Genomic DNA, 17,685 nt, shown 5'->3' with positions numbered 1-17,685 from the left:
GATACTAAGATCAAGTAGCAACTCATCAGTCACATCAGCGGACTAATGTAAGACACTGACGAAGGGAGAAGGATGCTAGATATTTGTCACGGGGATCTCGCTCCTACTTCCGCACCCAAGCTCGTCCGGGAACCGGGACTCGGGACCCGAACCAAGGAACGAGACACCGACAAAAGAGGGGTGGGTTAACTCGGCACAACTCAGGTCACACCCAGTCGATGAATCTGAGCGTTTTTTCGACTATAAACAATTGAGATCCTAAAGATACGATCTCAATTATCTATAGGCAACTACGAGAATCTTTTTTTGTCATTAAATTCTATACAAGACAATATCTTTGGTTAAATTGAAACTCTAACATTCTTATTTCTAGTAAATCTTCTTAATTAATCATTTCGTCTGACCATAACGTCTATGAATCTCCTAACAATATGATAAGTCCATAAACAAAACGACCAGATGATGAAGGCAACATATTCAACAATGCCAAGTTCATTACTAATATAGTTTTATATCTAACAACAATCAACATGAAACCGTTGTTAGAGTGATGTCCTGCCCACAGTAGACAAAAGTTGCGGGCCATTATTCTCAAGCACAATTGGATGCTAAGAGTTGAGTACATAACTCATTGGTGAACGCTATTATTGCAAATGGTAAACGTTCCATGTTGCCGTGACTGCAAAACAAGAGGGATCTCACGGAAAACCTACTGAAGCTGAAGCTTTTTGATGGATTCAATTTGCTTTGCGGGGTTCAATCCCTTGGGGCAGGCATGGGCACAGTTCATGATAGCGTGGCAACGATACAGCTTGAACTCGTCGTTTATGGCGTCCAGACGCTCCTTTGTGTACTGATCCCGGCTGTCTTGTATCCACCTACACAACAAAGCAAACCCTCAGCTCCGAAAAACATATCCAAACAAAATCATACTCGAAGCAGAATTTGAGTACTAAGAAATATGGAACAGCACAGAAGGAATCCAGAAAGGATAAACAGGAGCAAGGCTTTTACCAATTGCTCATGCTCATCAAAGACAAGCATTGTCACAATTCATCAGTCTATTTCTTTTGTCCATTAATTGTCGTTTGCTCACCGAAGTCCAAATATCTTGCAACATTGATAGTACCAGAACAAAACCACACGATCTTCAATATAGATACTGGCAAATGTGGGATATGTTCCCAGGGCCTCATTTTATTAAACTGGATCAGAGTTTACGGGCATATGGGTACATAATAAGAAGTAATGATCAGACACTGCCAGGGTTTACCATGAAACATTTGTCAAGATTGTGATGACCTGAAAATCTAAAGTTGATGTACTCGTGGACACCAATTGCATGAAGCATGCTTTGTGTTTCAAGGTTGGAGCATCTCTACAATTAGATTAACAGCACACATGGAAAAATGTGTCCTTGCATCTAGGTTGCAGGCAATACAAACTACAAAGTTACATAAAACATTCAAGCTGAAAGGAACATGCAGAAAAAAATATTATGTGACAAAATCTCAAGAATAACTCCCAGCTACTTCAGCGAAACTAATCTAACAACCATACAATTGATGTTAGACAAATTTTAAGCTTTGCTTCCGGGAATAGTGTAAGATGCCTCATTTACATTACCCAAGCAAGAATTAATGGCCAAACCAAACTGATTGATGAATCAGGAAAGCTACCCAATCTGTCTTTATAATCAAGGAAAATCCGGTTCATCTTAATAGCAGAGTTTTTTATGTTGCCCAATAGATACACAAGCTCAAGTCTTCTATATATTGATGGATACAGTTGTAGAATTAAAAATTGAATTCATTTGAATATTACCAAATCCCTGATATCATCTTTTTTTGCAGTATGAAAAAAAAACTAGTACTCAAGCTCATCTGGAGCTTCATCCCAGATTCAATAATCAAGGTACAAGAAACAAAAAAAATCACAGAGTAATCAATTACCCATAATCCTACCCTTATGCCTATGGATGGAGACCCTGATGATAATGGCAATTTAACAAGACAGATCTCAGTTGACACATAATCAATGCTGTAGTTATTCACAAACAAGATACTTGGTTATTTTGTTAAACTATGATCATATCAGAAGGTTTTCCAGGTAAACTGAGATATAAAAAACTCTAATAAGTGAAAAAAGGAAAAGAGAAAAGAAATCAAGTTTGAAAAAAACCAGAACAGGAGAATCTTAAAAGAAAGACCAGTGGAAGGCGACCTGAGAACAAAAGTTGTTAAGCAAAAACCAAATGAATAATTCAGTGCCATATGACTTATTCAACAAAATAATCCAAATGCTTGGTTTTGATAGATATATTGTTAAACCTTAAACCTATCCTTTACTCGAGTATTTCAATGCTCATATGCTTCGACATTATTAGAACATGTTGCCACAGACCCTCACAAACTCACGAACTCAGCTTTAGTCGTACAAACGGTCCAAACCTTTGGTTTTGAAAAATATACTGTTAATCCTTCCTTACAAGAACATGTTACCACCGACCCTCACAAACTCACAGACTCAGCTTAGTAGTACAAGACAAAGGATCAATAAATGACAAGCCATCATGATGACAACCAAGATACATAATGATTGAAGAAGGAAACCAAAACAACATTTCACAGGAGATGTGAATGATGGAACTCAGAAGCAGATATCTTGGGCTCCCTAACTGATGAAGTACCTGCCACTATTAGTATTTGTCAAGGGCTGATTCAAATTGGAAGCCTTAAAAATTCTTCACAAAAATGACCTTTTTTTGTTAAATGCAAATGTGAAATTCACACTAATGCTACCTTTAATTTGCACCTGCAAGAAAAGAACCTGGTTACTAGGCCTGCTAAGTTATTCTGCACAAGGTTGATGATTCCAGCCTTATCATTTACTGGACAGGAGATAAATTGACATGTTTTACTTTAACAAAAACAACATGGCCTCCATGTAAGGTACTTTGACAACATGCAATTTAAACAATTGCTAACTGAATGCCAAAAGCCCCATATTCAAAGATTCCTTCAAAGTTCTAACTATTTTTTTCTTTCTAGAAGCAACACAATATCAAGTTCGTTAAGAAAATTATTTCACAAAAAGAATTATTTGCTCATAAAAGAGTTTATAATCTCATAATCATTGTAATTAAGCAAGTTGTGTGGTTCTCAGTAATCTACCCAGCAAGCTCATCTAAGTACATAATCCATGGCTAAAACGCAATTTCCCAATAAAAAATTGAAATTCATCAAGTTCATGTTCATTTGTCGCTTCCTATAAAGCGATAAAACATACTCGCCTCAAATACATGCAAAGAAGATATCTTATGAATGACTTCATGATTATTTGCATAAACACAATGACGCAGAGAATTCCACTCTTTCTTATAAGAAAATATGGCACGCAGACGGTCAAGATGCCACATAGTGCATATGCAGTGTACAGATGCATACACAGCCATGATTGTATGTGGTTTGTATTAAAAAAATTCAAAATAATATAATAAAGGGCAAACAAATCAAATAGGTATATGCTATAGCCAATCATAAACTTAGAAAATTATTTTAATACTCTTTAGGAAGCTATGTAAATGATAAAGTTAGAAGAAGCAAATAAAAGCCTAATTAACAAAAGTTCATTAATAGTGCATCATGTTCTATAGTATGAAATAATACAATAGTAGAATTAGTAACATTGGGAGGAAACATAAATCCGTATGAAATTACAATTTCATATATATGTGCACCACACAAGCATACATATTGATGTGCATGACCACTTATGCAGTTGCAGACACTGCATATGCAATCACACACCCTACACAAGCCACATATGTGAGGTAACCTTTGTACATATTTGAGGCTGCACATACCACTTCTTAAAATAATTTAACAGAAGAAGCAAAGAAAAGCCTTCTTTAAGAAGCTATGTAAATGATAAAGTTAGAAGAAGCAAAGAGAATCCTAGTTAACAAAAGTTAATTAATGGTTTATCATGTTTAACAGAATGAAATAATACAATCATACACTTAGTAACATTAGGAGGGAACAAAAATCCATATTCAATTACAATTTCATTTATATGTGCACCACATGAGCATCCATATTGATGTGCATGACCACCTATGCAGTTGCATACACTGCATATGCAATTACACACCCTACACAAGCCACATATGTGAGGTAATCCTTGTACATATTTGTGGCTGCACATACCACTTCTTAAAATAATTTAACAGAAGATCAATCGACTATAGGCAGCAAATAAGCCACATAATTTTAAAGCCAAATGCCTGTTAAAGCGTCACAATGATCGTCCATAACATTCTTTTACAAATCCCAGTTACATTTATTCATCAGAGACCAAGGTGGAGTCATAGAGAACAAGAGAGAGACAGATAGGGAAGGAGGGAGAATGAAAACCACATTAGCTTGACACGTACAAAAGTTATAAACCTACTTTATTCCAGATACTAACACCGGAAGCATATTCATTCCATGTTGTCATGCTTAGTTGACAATTATAAAAATTGATCATTTTGCAATTTGAGTTTAGGCTCTTTTGAATTGTACATGCATATGACAGCATCTAATTGAAAATTTTCTAATAAGAATTATAAAGGCAGGAAGGAACTCCAACATCTCTTTCCTCCCTCAAGGACCCAAATTCTATAAACACAGATTGATTGTTAAACCCTCAACCTCATGATGTTTGTGAATCGGCCATCAATTTATAAACAACAAACACCGACAAAATTTTTATAAAAAAAATCATTTTCTTCATCACCAATCATTGACATAGGCCAATCATTAAGCAGCAAAGCTGAATTCAACAAAAAAAATTCTTCAAAGAAACAACTTTGGGCTACTTTAAGCAATGAAAGAAACAAAGCTAACCAACCCATTCCTAGAGAAAGGGATCCAGTAAAAGAACAAATCACCTGTGGGCCTGGAGGAGGGCAGCCGGCCCGAGATAGGTCTCAGGATTCCACCAGTAGCTAGGGCAGGCGGCGCTGCAGCAGGAGCAAAGGATACACTCGTACATCCCGTCCAGCTTCGCGCGATCCTTCTTGCTCTGGGGAACCTCCTTCCCGGGGATGGGCGGCGGATCCTTCCTCTTGAGCCATGGCTCCACGCTCTTATACTGGTTATAAAAGTTGGTCATGTCCACCACCAGATCCTTGATCACATACATATGCGGCAGCGGCGTGATCATGGTCGCGGCCGCGGAGGAGGACGGGATCTTAGTGAGGCAGGCGAGGCCGTTGTCCCCATCGATGTTCATCGCGCAGGAGCCGCAGATACCCTCCCGGCAGGAGCGGCGGAAGGTGAGGGAGGGGTCGATCTCGTTCTTGATCTTGATGAGGGCGTCAAGGATCATGGGTCCGCACTCGCCGAGATCGATCTCGTAGCTCTGAAGCTGTGGCTTCTCCGGCTGGTCGGGATTCCACCGGTAGATGGAGAAGGTCTTGGTACGCTTGGGCTTGGAGGCCGCCGAATCGGACTGGGACGAGTGGTGCTGAGCCTGAAGAAATCGCGCAGCCGTGGTCTCCGGGGCGTGGGTCGGGAGAAGGCCGCGCGCGGCAGCGGCGCCTCGGCGGAGGAGAACCCTCGATGCCGCCATTGGAAGCGAGCAAACGGGTAAGCACGGGCAAAAGAAGCGAAATAAGAAAGGGCACCGAAGCGATATGATCACCGTCGGTACAAAAGGTGTGTGGGTCAGGAAGAAACAGAAATACCATTTCTTAGGGACCCACGTGTTACACGTTGCTTGTGATTGGTCTTATTCTTAGATCCTTGGATAATCGATTACGTGGCACACATGTGGTCCAGTAATATTTCAGGTAACCGAAAAGGTGGTAAGAGGGAAATTGGTCACAAGAACAAAAGAAAGAGGCATCGTTGTGTCCCAAGAGAATACAATCGAAAGGAAGATATGGTTACACTATTTCCCACCGTCCAGTTGATTGGAGAAAGTTGTCAAGGTTCAGGTTGGGCCCGCGTGTAAAGCAATGCCACAACCAATTGCAAAGAAGGTAGCTTTGATTGAAGCGGTCGAAGAGCTTTTTTTTTTAACATGTAATCCCCACCAGCGCCACTCATCATCCATGACCTCATCATTAGTGAGGGTAAGTAATCTTGTAACTGTCCTTTAAGTGATTATTCACTCAAAGTTAGGTCAAAAATTTATTATTATTATTATTAGACATGAAAAAATGTGGAAGCCACCTCCCAACTTTCTTAAAATGTGGTGCTGATTCAGATTCATGTTCTCATATTTTTCTGTTGTTTTTTTAAAGAATTTTAAATAAATAATAGAATCAAATTACTTACTTTGGTGGTTGGCTTGAGAGTCTTTGGTTTAATGAGGAAAATAATTCAAATGATATAGAACACAATCCTTGCCTGAGTGAGGCATCCTCCAAAGACACCAATCCTTTTCTCCATTGTGTTCTCAGGCTTCATGAATACTGATCTGATCTGTTATGTTTCCACAGCACTTGGTCTTTCTCATGAGTGATACTTATCTCAAAAACTATTTGATGTATGAATTCAGAGACACAGGAAGATTCCATTTTCCATTCAGCATCACTATAGTCATCTTAGAATTTAAAGGATGGAAGACATCCTCTTGAGATAGTTTCTCATTACTCAGTTTATACTCGCATACAATCTTGACAGTTTCTTACACACCCAACTGCAACAAATGGGGTGTGTAATGCTCCAAAGAATCTTGCCTTGAGTTTTAGTCAGTGAATCCAAAGTAGTTCATCAACAGCACAGATTGTATATGATGAACAAAGAATTCCCAGATAATGGCAGCTCTATTCCACTCATTGATTGATTTCAAACCAACTCCTGTCACAGGATCACAAATGTTTTTTCTAATAAATCAGGCCTTCACCTCATGAATTATATGCTTTAGCAAAATAAAAGCACGATTTCGGTAGTATCTGTTTACTCAACATTAGTCTTCAACTGTAATATGGTTGAATGAGGTAAAACTGAATTGTGTCTTGTTCATGTTCTAGCTCTTGAAGTTATCCTCTGCACCAAAATCATTTGTTCCACAGAATCTAGTTCAGAAGAGGCAAGGAGAAACTCTATATAACAGGAGGAAGCTCTTAATGCAGCACAAGCAGAGCCCTCATCAGCATTTGGGAGGCAAAGACACATAAAAATGGTCACAAATTAATGGATTTGATTATACTGATCATCATTACACAAGAATTTAAACATGACTGCTATTAAGGATCTAACAAGATGGCAGAATCTCATTATCCCAAAATCATTCAAGTTATCTTGGCCCTCACAAAACTATATGTTATCTACCAAGTCCAAAGCACTTCTAAATAGGTTCTCCTATCCATGTTTTACTGTAACGTCTCAAATTCTTAAGTAAGCAAAGAAAAATATTTATCAACTTGACAAACCAACTATAGCCTTTTTTTCCCTCAAACCCAAAATGATTACTTAGAAACATTAAAACATAAGTTTTGTATGAAAGAAAAGGTTACTTGGAAAAACTAGTTTCCGTTTATCTCATCCCAAAAAAAGCATGATTTATAGAACTTGCATAATTTAAATCAAGATTCAAGAACTTTCACATGTATGCGATGAAGAAAAAGAGAAGTTCCTTTCCAACTGGAAGGACAAATAACCCAAGGGGTTCAGCTAATATGTGCAGTATAAGCATCACTAGCAAATGATATACTACAAGTGAATAGGCAATGAATTCCATGCATACATGACCATAGTGAAGGTGAGATCAATGAAGATAAAGTAGATGCATCAAGCTAAAGTAAACATGGGGGAAGAATGACTTCAAGTTACTCCACGGGTTCAGATATCACTGATGATCGAGGACAAAGTAAAAGAAAAGGCAATAATAGTTAATAGACCTTGTCGACAGGCAATAATTTCTTCATTTTCGTTCCTGCCCATTGATGTCATAATAGAACAAGAAGCAAATATGAGTTAATTATGATAATTTTAATTATATTCATGTTAAGATGCTTTTAGACAGCTTATCCAATCTAAGCCATGGCCATCTTATTTGACTCGACAAAGAGTCTTCAGATGACTTCATTAGTTTCACAAGGCAAATAGGGAGTGCATAAACACCTGATCAGAAAGTCAATTAGCATATATAATAGAACAAGAAGTAAATATGAGTTAATTCTGAGACGTTATAATGGTGTTTATGTTAGTTATAATGGTGTTTATGTTAGTCACTTTTAGACAGCTTATCCAGTCTAAGTCATACCAATCTTATTTGCTTTGAAAAAGAGTTTTCGGATGACCTTCATGAGTTCCACGAAGCAAAAGTGTGCACAAAGACTGATAAAGAAAGCCAATTAGCATATATACTGAACTCCACCTTTTCTTTTCCTTCTGTTTTTCTTCTACAAAGTGTTCTTTAACAATGTGCCTTAAAACGTTCATTTTATATGCAATTATTCTTAGGAGAATTACAATGGTACTCTACTTCACAATTGGAACAAATGAAGTGTGAGGTCGGAAGAGCTCTTTTCTTACCAGACCCAATCCATAAGGAATGGAATGGTCAGCTTTCCAGCAATCTGTACACCATTCTCCTTAGGTCTCCTGATCATACTACATAATCATAATAAACCAAGAAAAGGGTGTCTGGAATGATCAGCGGCAAACTATCTATATAGGAATAGAAGCGCCTCAGGTTATCCATTTCTAAAGTCATGGTGTCGACCACATCGCTCTTGTTTGTAAGCACCCATAGGTCTCTTGACCGCACCCTTTTTATGCTTCCCCTACAGAAGGGGCAGGACTGAGACCTCACATTCCTGTAAAGTACGATCATGTCTCATTCAGGGAAAACCAAAGTTGAAAGAGAGCACATAACAAACTCGAACGGAGGAAGAATTCACCAGTCACGGTAGCATTTTATGCACATGGCATGGTTGCAGTTCGGCAGGACCATTTTGGTGCAAAGCTCCATACAAATTCCACATTCGTCGTCTCTGTCCAATTCCCTATCAAAAAACTTCTTCCAGTGTTCCATCCTTTTCCTGACAACTACCTCTTCAGCTCGGCCCTTCTTAGATCGTGCTCTTTCGACCAAGTTGCTTTCGAGTTGTCGAAGGGAGGGATATATAATAGCTGCAAATTTGGTTCAAGACTACAAACCGTGTGACGATATACAAACATTTATGGGAAACTAGGCAATTCAAGAATTTGCAGCACAACAAAGAATTGAAGTTCAGATTGTGCACCGTAGAACTCTCTAATGCTAGCTCGCCTTTCGAAAGTAGATACTGTTGTCATATCATCAACATAGACCTGCATAAATCAGCTTTTTATCATCCCACATGGCTGGCTGTAAAGACATTTCTTCTTCAATGATCAACAGTAAATTGCAGATGATACTTGAAAGAATTATCCCAAACTGTCAGAGAAGTACCTTGTGGACAAGAACTCGAAAAAGCCCCAAATTGCGCGGTAGGCTGTAAGAACAAGTGCAGTCCAACCACTGCATTAGGAAGAGAAAGAAGGGTGCCAAGGGGCTATAAGACAACCTCATCTGGAGACATGCACCACCATAAGCCCTTTGGATAGCATCTGCCCTGTAATCCCAACAAGCCAACCACACTCAATCACCAGGACATGAAACCATCATCTGATTCCAAAACCCTAGAAATCGAGACCACCCACCCTTGGGTGTCTGACAACTGCCTTTGGAATCACTATAACCACTACACAAAAACAACAATCATATAAGATACGAGAAGAGGAGAGAAAGATTACAAGGTGTTGGCATGGTTTATGTCAGCTTCGAGGGCTTTGAGTGAACCTCTGAAGGATGGTGGCCTGGCCATCTGGCTCTGAAACATTGCTTGGCCACTTCTCTTGTACCTCCTTGTGCTTTCTGGGATGAGAAGAAGAGGAGGAAAAAATAGCAAACAAGCAAATGATTAGAATCCTTCCAGCAGCTACCCTATGCCTTCATTATATAGCAAAACTCTCTCTCTCTCTCTCTCTCTCTCTTTCTCCCTAAAAGAAAAAGTGGACCGCAAGGGGGTCGGGAGGGGCGGGCGGGGGCAAGAGAAGGCAACTTGTCTTCCTTGGAAAGAAGATTAAGAAGAAAAAGAATACAATCTTCAAAGGTTGAATTGAATGGCTGCGGATGCACAGATTTCTATCTTCCCCATAAACAAAGAAAGGCCACAAACAGCTCCACCAAGCCACAGAGAACCAACAGGGGGATGAGAAATTGCCCTGCCCGTTGCCGGTTGATTCCTGGGAGGCTGGGGAAGGATTGCTTCTTCTGCAGTAGGATCAAGAAAGGGATTTGGAGGCGGCGACGACGCCCACACCGGCCTCGGCTGCATGATTGACCGATAGACCATCAGCCAAGTCAACTCTTTCGGCTCACCCAACCGAAAGGTTGATGAACTGCCAACGTGTCCAACCTTGATAATACTCTTTTTTCTTTTTCTAAATATATTCTTATTTTTTTATTTTTCTCAAATAACATTATTTTCTTGTAATCCCCATGATGCTCTTCGTCGTTGATCACCTGCCATGCTCTCTATCGTCGTCTCCACCCTCGAGACTGATAGTGGAGGTGTCAGACAAGGGCACGATGATCGAGCGTCTGATGATAAGAACGGACGACGAATTACGATAAGAGACATTATGAGTATTACAGAAAATAAAAATATCATATAAAAAAATAATATGTGTTAAAATATTCTCCAATAAAAATATAATATATATTTATTAGAATATATATATATATACATATTTATTTATTCTAATTGTGTTGACCAAACATTTTAGCATAATTTCTGTTGGTTGTCAACGAGGTTTGACCTTCGGAAGATCACTTGTAGGTGAGGATTTTGATTCCTCAATTGCATCCCACCACATGCATGTAGTGTAATTGCCTATGAAACTTTGTTTCATAGGAACAAAAATATATATTTGAAATAATTAGAATATTCTGGTCCTCAAAACTTTGGTTGATTTCTAACATGTTTTATTATTATTTATAAATGAAATATCACAACAGCTAATTCAACGAAAATGGAATTACGTTATTAGAAAATTAAATATCTACTTCAGCTTAATATTTGATCGAATTATAAACTCGTTGTATCAATCAATATCTAAATTTTATTTTACTTATTTAATTTAGAAACCAATTTCAAGCTGTTTCGATTTTGATTATGATTCCAAATCGAAATAATTTTATTTTTCTAAAATATCCTCTAGTTAGTCGTTTATGAAGCTATTCAAAAATATATTCATCATTTGCTGGATCAACTTTTTTTTTTATTTTTGGTCAGTTGAGAACTAAACTAAAATTTTTGGTTTTGATTTTGATTTTAGATTTTAACTGTGAATCATCAAATTTAGTTTGATTTGGAACGTTCAAACTATTGATATGATTTGATGCTGATTCGAAATGAACTATGATGTCATTTATAATAAATTAATATTAGATTAGAAATGATGATGATAATAATAATATATGATGGTTGTAGTGAAAATATGACAATAGTGATAATAATATTGTAATAGTGTATTGGTGACAATAACAGCGATAATAAAATGATTATGGTCATGATTAATTAAGGTAAATTGGAGGGCGAATAAATTACGATGGCATATGATGCCAACATTAGCAATAATAATAAAGGAGTCATAATGATGATATTCACGATGGAATAGTAAGTTAAAGATAATGATATGATCCAAGAGAGGGTTCGATCTCTTAAAAGCTTAATTGTTACTCGATCGGGAGTTTCATTGCTAAGTGTCTTTCGTACATCTAATTGGATCAAAACGATTATGGCTTTCGTAATCATGATTCCAATAATTTTTCCTGTTTTGTATGGTTATTATCGACACAAATGATAATATTTCGTTGACATGCCTGAGGGGGTTGACTTGGCATGGAATGCTTATGTGGAAAATTAAGCATTTCCATCCATAAGCCTTGAATGTGATGACGAGACTATTAATGATATGAGTGAGGCTAATTGCGTGTTACTTACTTTGTACTTAGTATTTTTTGTCCTTATTTTTTAAAAAATTATATTGACATTCATATAATTATAAAAAAAAATATTAAGTTTATTTATCGTAACATCAATACTTTTACTAATGAAAACATGAAAATAAAGGATAAAAAATAATTTTAGTACTTCGGTTGATGGTGACGAACGATAGTATCGCTCGAAGTTACGAATGATTATTATAGATAAGGAGAGCGATAACAAGATATGACAACTACTCTGCATCTACATCGGCATCGATATAGTTACCAAGTGATGAAGGAGTCATCGATGCAGATGTTGAGTGATGTTGCTCTGCATTTGTGTTGACGTCGACATAGTTGTCAAGTTGTGTCGCTTGACATATGCGTCAATAGCTCTTTCACTGCTCGATATCTACATCGACGATCATTTTATCACTCGACAACTATGTTAATATCGACGCAAATACAAAGTAATGAAAAAGGTTGCTCGGTAATTATGTCAGTGTCAATATTGATACAAAGTGACCCTCACCTCTCACTATCACTCTCCTTATCTATAATAATATCACCATTGATATAACGTCATTCATCATCATCAATTAAAATATTAAAATTATATTTTTATAATTTATTTTTATATTTTTATTGATAAAAACTACGGATAAATAAGCCTAGATATTTTATTTTTGTAAGAATATCAATATAATTTTTTAAATTATAGAGATGAATATTAATGGTAGTTAACTAAAAGGATAAAGTAACATCAGTTATATATGCATCAAAGACAAAACTGATCATATCCGACGGTAGAAAACCTGTATCTTTTTTTAAGTATTATTTAATTTTTCGTTCAATTTCGTATTTTTTTTAAGCAACCCTGATCGATTAAGCCAACGTCTTCGCCTATATAAGCCGAAGCTGAAACCCGCACTCCCCGTTCGGTTCCTATTCACCTTCTGTTCTCACTCTTCGATCGCACCATGGGTAAGCCTCCGATCTCCTTCCTCGATCGCCTCGATCTTCGTTCTTTTGGATCGTATGTGATCCGGTTGTGATTCTTACGTTCTTCTTTTGCAGCGGGAAAGATCAAGATCGGCATCAACGGTTAGTTTTCCCCCGACGTTTTCGAAATCTATTTGATCCATGAGCGCCTTGTTGATCCGATCATGTGGTTCTTGCTAGGGTTCGGAAGGATCGGGAGGCTGGTCGCCAGAGTCGCGCTCCAAAGCGACGATGTGGAGCTCGTCGCCGTGAATGACCCCTTTATCACCACCGATTACATGGTACTATGTCATTTTAGTAATCTTTATCTAGAGTGCAGATCTTACGATAATGTGATTTCAGCAATGGCTGGATTGATGGCTTATCTCCCCATTCGTTTATGTTTGTTGACATCGGATGCTTCAATCTTCTTGTGATATTCTTGATATGTGGATCGGTATATGTCCTGATCCGTGGTTAACAGTGAATTCTCTGGTTCTAGTGGTTTTCTGTAGACCAGATTGGAAACACTTAAACATCTGGTTGACTATGACTATTCCAGATATTTTTGTTCTGTTTGGGGTTTTGACCTTATCGCAACTTGAAATTATCCTCATCTCATTTGGAAATGATATGACAGCGTTTGTTGCATTTCATATATGTCTGTTCGTAAATTGCAAGATCTTTACATTTGCTCCATTTTTTTCCTTCAATCTGATACTATTTGGCTGGTTAATGCACTGCAGACGTACATGTTTAAGTATGATACCGTGCATGGATCTTGGAAGCATCACGAGATCAAGGTGAAGGACTCCAAGACTCTTCTCTTTGGCGATAAGCAAGTTACTGTTTTTGGAGTTAGGTATCCTATTCTTAACCCTCTTCTGGTAAACGGTACAGGGGTGTTTAGATGTTATCATCAGTTGTGCATTGAAACTTTTATGGTTTTTAGGAATCCTGAGGAGATTCCATGGGGTGAGACCGGTGCTGAGTACATTGTGGAATCCACTGGTGTCTTCACTGACAAGGACAAGGCTGCTGCTCACCTTAAGGTTATGGTCATTCTAGATTTGCTTTATTTATTTGATTCATTTTTGTCTCTTTATTAATATCGCCACTGATGATTGACTCTGAATGTTATTCATTCCCAACCATTATAGTTTCATATAGACGGAAATTTCTTTAGGTTATACATTCCTTTAACTGCTTCATTACTGTCAAATAGCCTGGGCTACTTATATTGTGGACCTACTTTGATGCTTAAAGTGATGTGGTCCTTCGCAATTGATTGATAGTCACTTCAATATATTTTAACATGTCAGCTATGTATCAAGAAATCATTCATAAGTTAGCTATTCCTATCTTTTTATTCTTTTGTGGAAAGTCTGATATGACATTTGAAAGATAGTTTTAGTTGAAATTGGCAAATGAAAGCTGGTAAAACTCACATCTGTGACATTGTAGAAGATTGCCATATGCCATGTAAACTCGTCCTACTTATAACTGTGACCTAGGCGTTACTGGTTCTATCATTCAATTGTATCTCACAGTTTTTTCTTTCTATGAAATTGAGGGATCAATGTACTTTTTCATTTCATCATGAAACTAGTGCTTGGACTGCTGGAATTAATTGGAATTCCCTATTGGACCTTTCTAATCTAAGAACAGGGTGGTGCCAAGAAGGTCATCATCTCCGCTCCCAGCAAGGATGCTCCAATGTTCGTTGTAGGGGTGAATGAAAATGAGTACAAGCCGGACATTAATATTGTCTCCAATGCAAGCTGCACGACCAACTGTCTTGCTCCTTTAGCCAAGGTAAATCACATTTTGACATTGGCTATTTTCTGTCTTTAATCTTGAACTTGATATTAATTGGTTTTGTTTAATTATCTTATGTGCCAGGTTGTCCATGATAGATTTGGAATAGTAGAGGGTTTGATGACCACAGTTCATGCTATCACTGGTAATTATTATTTGCACCTTACATATTTGATTCTTTGAAGTTCAGTAACTTTTCTGAAGCTGTTAATGTGTTCTTTACTTTTGTTTTTCAGCTACTCAAAAAACCGTTGATGGACCATCTAGTAAGGACTGGAGAGGTGGACGAGCTGCAAGCTTCAACATCATTCCTAGCAGCACTGGTGCTGCAAAGGTTATTAGAGTAACCAAATTTATTAGTCATTTAGTTGTATATTCAAGTATTCAACATATACTGTGCGTTTGAACTGGTTTCTGTATGTTTTGTGACTTATGTATACCCTATAATGATGGACTGATTAAGAATATATTAGTAAACATTTATGCACAAGGGCGATCACATTAGACCATGTAGATAATAGTGCTACTTTTTATGCATGTTAATCTGCAGACAGTGGTCAATCTTTAAATCCTTGGGTTGGTAGTTAAGATAACTCACTGGTATGGCATTTCCACAATAACATTTTTTGCAGTGGAAGTGAAGGTGTCCTATTTTGATTTATTTCTTGGTCCATTTGCATTACAAGATCATGTGAATGGTAGACAATGTCCATTTGAATTGCTCGAGTTTTACTGCTTATATTACCTTTTTGAATAATTTTACTTCTTATGTTTGCTTGGCTTGGCTTGACAATTGATAACTTGTTCATGACTAATCTGACATCATAAATGCATTTTTAACTAACTTGATCTGGTAATCACTAACATAGGCTGTTGGAAAAGTGCTTCCTGCTTTGAATGGAAAGGTAAATGTTGGTTCTTTTTCAGTAGTCCTATGAGGAATGATTTGTATATGCATTTCCACCATAATATTGTTTGTAGTGGAAGTGAAGGTAAACTATTTTGATTTATTTCTTGGTTCATTTGTGTTACAAGATCATGTGAATGGTAGAGAATATCCATTTGAATTGCTCTTTGCTTGGTTTACTTGACAATTAAAAACTTGTTCATGACTAGTTGGACATAAATACATTTTTAACTAACTTGATCTGATAATCACTCACATAGGCTGTTGGAAAAGTGCTTCCTGCTTTGAATGGAAAGTTAACTGGTATGGCTTTCCGTGTTCCAACTGTTGATGTGTCGGTTGTGGATCTCACTGTCAGGCTTGAGAAAGAAGCCACCTATGAGGAGATCAAGGCTGCCATCAAGTAAGTTGATGTAGATGATTTGTATCTTTTAATGACAATGACTATGTCTGCTGTGTTTTAAGTATTGACTGAATCAAGTTGCCATTCATTTCTTTTTACATATTGATTGTATTGGGTTCTTTAAGTAGGTCGGCTGGTAGGTAATAGAATAGTCATCAGAAGGATATGGTTGTATCATCTTTTAACTATTACCTTAACAAACATAACTTTCCACTGATCATATTGCTATATAGCATATGCATAGCCGAAGCGTGGGTCATGGACACTTTTCTAAGTTCAGCATTCTAGAATCTTTTTAATTGGTTGCATCACAGGGAGGAATCTGAGGGAAAGCTGAAGGGCATCTTGGGATATGTGGAGGAGGACTTGGTATCCACAGACTTTGTGGGAGACAAGAGGTGCTGTCAACGCTGGAATTCTTAATTCTGAAAGCAATTAAATAACAAGCTTTGAATTTACTCTGCGCATGACTCTAAACTTTCCGTATCAAAGATGTCGATGTATTGTCTTCATCAGATCATGTTGGTTAAGCTTTTAAATTGCTTTTCGCAGATCAAGCATTTTTGATGCCAAGGCTGGAATTTCTTTGAATGGAAAGTTTGTCAAGCTTGTGTCTTGGTATGATAACGAGTGGGGCTACAGGTAACCGAACTATTCTCTCTGCATCAAGAATGATACTGTGGACATCTAGAAGAGTTGGGCAAAATTTTGCTTAATTTCTATTTCCCTACTTGCAGCTCACGTGTTATCGACCTGATTCGCCACATGCACAAGACCCAGTGAGATCACCTGCTTCCCTTGCCCATGCGGGTTGGTGCTGTACGTGGCCGTTCCGCCCTTTTCTTGATACAAATAAAATATTTCTGACGTGATGTTAGCTTGGTTTTTATATGTCCACCTTTTGTTTTGTGATGTTAATTTCTTAGTTCAATGTGAACCTGAAACCCGAAGGTTTTCAAGACTATAATTTTTAAGTTATATTTATTTTTTCTCTTTATAACTTGATCGATAAATTGAGCTAGTTTTATATATTTATGTCTTTTATGGTTGCTTTGTTAATGCTGCTTGCACTTCAAGATGTGCCTCCTGACACTTACTATTCATAGATGACAATTAACATTATTTTGTTTCTTTTCATTGTGAGGGCATGCGCGGACGTTGGACTCAGTATACAACTTTTGATCACATTATTTTAATCTATTAATTAAATTAATTGACTGTTTGCCTCTCTATCTTTTAAACTCTTCGGAGCTCGGACACCATAAAAATTTTATACGTTTACCTATTTTTATTCTTTCACAGCTTTCCTTGCATAGTTTATTTTTATTTTAAGAAAAACATAAGAATCTATGGCATCTAAACTCACTTCCAAAGCAAAATTATCCACAGAATGTTTAGGAAGCCTAATGTCCCCAAGGCCACAACTTTATCATATGTATTATTTTACATCATATTCTTTGGATGTCTTAACTAATCTTCAGACTGTATACGTTGGACATTTTTTGCATTCCAAAATGATGCACAACTTTTGTATATGGTGTGTGTAAACAAGGGAGAGCCT

The 17,685-nt window shown here is 37.3% G+C and overlaps 3 protein-coding genes across 4 annotated transcripts; 1 reads left to right on the top strand and 2 right to left on the bottom strand.

Annotated features, from left to right (window-relative positions):
- Window positions 1–476: 476 nt before the first annotated feature.
- LOC103970730 (succinate dehydrogenase [ubiquinone] iron-sulfur subunit 1, mitochondrial) lies at window positions 477–5,681 on the bottom strand. Its single transcript, XM_009384637.3, has 2 exons — window positions 4,934–5,681; window positions 477–878 (listed from the first exon to the last, which is right to left on the bottom strand). The coding sequence occupies exons 1-2, from the start codon at window positions 5,614–5,616 to the stop codon at window positions 710–712; spliced, it is 852 nt and encodes a 283-aa protein (XP_009382912.2). The 5' UTR covers window positions 5,617–5,681; the 3' UTR covers window positions 477–709.
- Window positions 5,682–8,358: 2,677 nt separating this feature from the next.
- LOC103970729 (E3 ubiquitin-protein ligase AIRP2) lies at window positions 8,359–10,414 on the bottom strand. Of its 2 annotated transcripts, none has more exons than XM_065174260.1 (6): window positions 10,229–10,414; window positions 9,777–9,897; window positions 9,433–9,595; window positions 9,245–9,311; window positions 8,900–9,131; window positions 8,359–8,815 (listed from the first exon to the last, which is right to left on the bottom strand). In XM_065174260.1, the coding sequence occupies exons 2-6, from the start codon at window positions 9,860–9,862 to the stop codon at window positions 8,605–8,607; spliced, it is 759 nt and encodes a 252-aa protein (XP_065030332.1). In that variant the 5' UTR covers window positions 9,863–9,897; window positions 10,229–10,414; the 3' UTR covers window positions 8,359–8,604. The 2 variants fall into 2 exon arrangements, with proteins under 2 accessions (XP_065030332.1, XP_065030333.1); XM_065174261.1 differs by having other exon boundaries at window positions 10,247–10,414.
- A 2,464-nt stretch (window positions 10,415–12,878) lies between these two features.
- LOC103970728 (glyceraldehyde-3-phosphate dehydrogenase 2, cytosolic) lies at window positions 12,879–17,124 on the top strand. Its single transcript, XM_009384633.3, has 12 exons — window positions 12,879–12,999; window positions 13,093–13,119; window positions 13,198–13,298; window positions 13,743–13,858; window positions 13,949–14,048; window positions 14,665–14,811; window positions 14,899–14,959; window positions 15,051–15,148; window positions 15,982–16,124; window positions 16,439–16,522; window positions 16,677–16,766; window positions 16,862–17,124. Exons 1-12 carry the CDS (start codon window positions 12,996–12,998, stop codon window positions 16,905–16,907), a joined length of 1,017 nt encoding a protein of 338 aa, XP_009382908.2. The 5' UTR covers window positions 12,879–12,995; the 3' UTR covers window positions 16,908–17,124.
- Window positions 17,125–17,685: the final 561 nt, after the last annotated feature.

The sequence above is a fragment of the Musa acuminata genome, chromosome BXJ3-11 (genome assembly GCF_036884655.1).
Source record: "Musa acuminata AAA Group cultivar baxijiao chromosome BXJ3-11, Cavendish_Baxijiao_AAA, whole genome shotgun sequence".
Lineage (NCBI taxonomy): Eukaryota > Viridiplantae > Streptophyta > Magnoliopsida > Zingiberales > Musaceae > Musa > Musa acuminata.
Note: the sequence above shows the minus strand (reverse complement) of the source record. Positions and strands in the feature narration are given on the sequence as shown.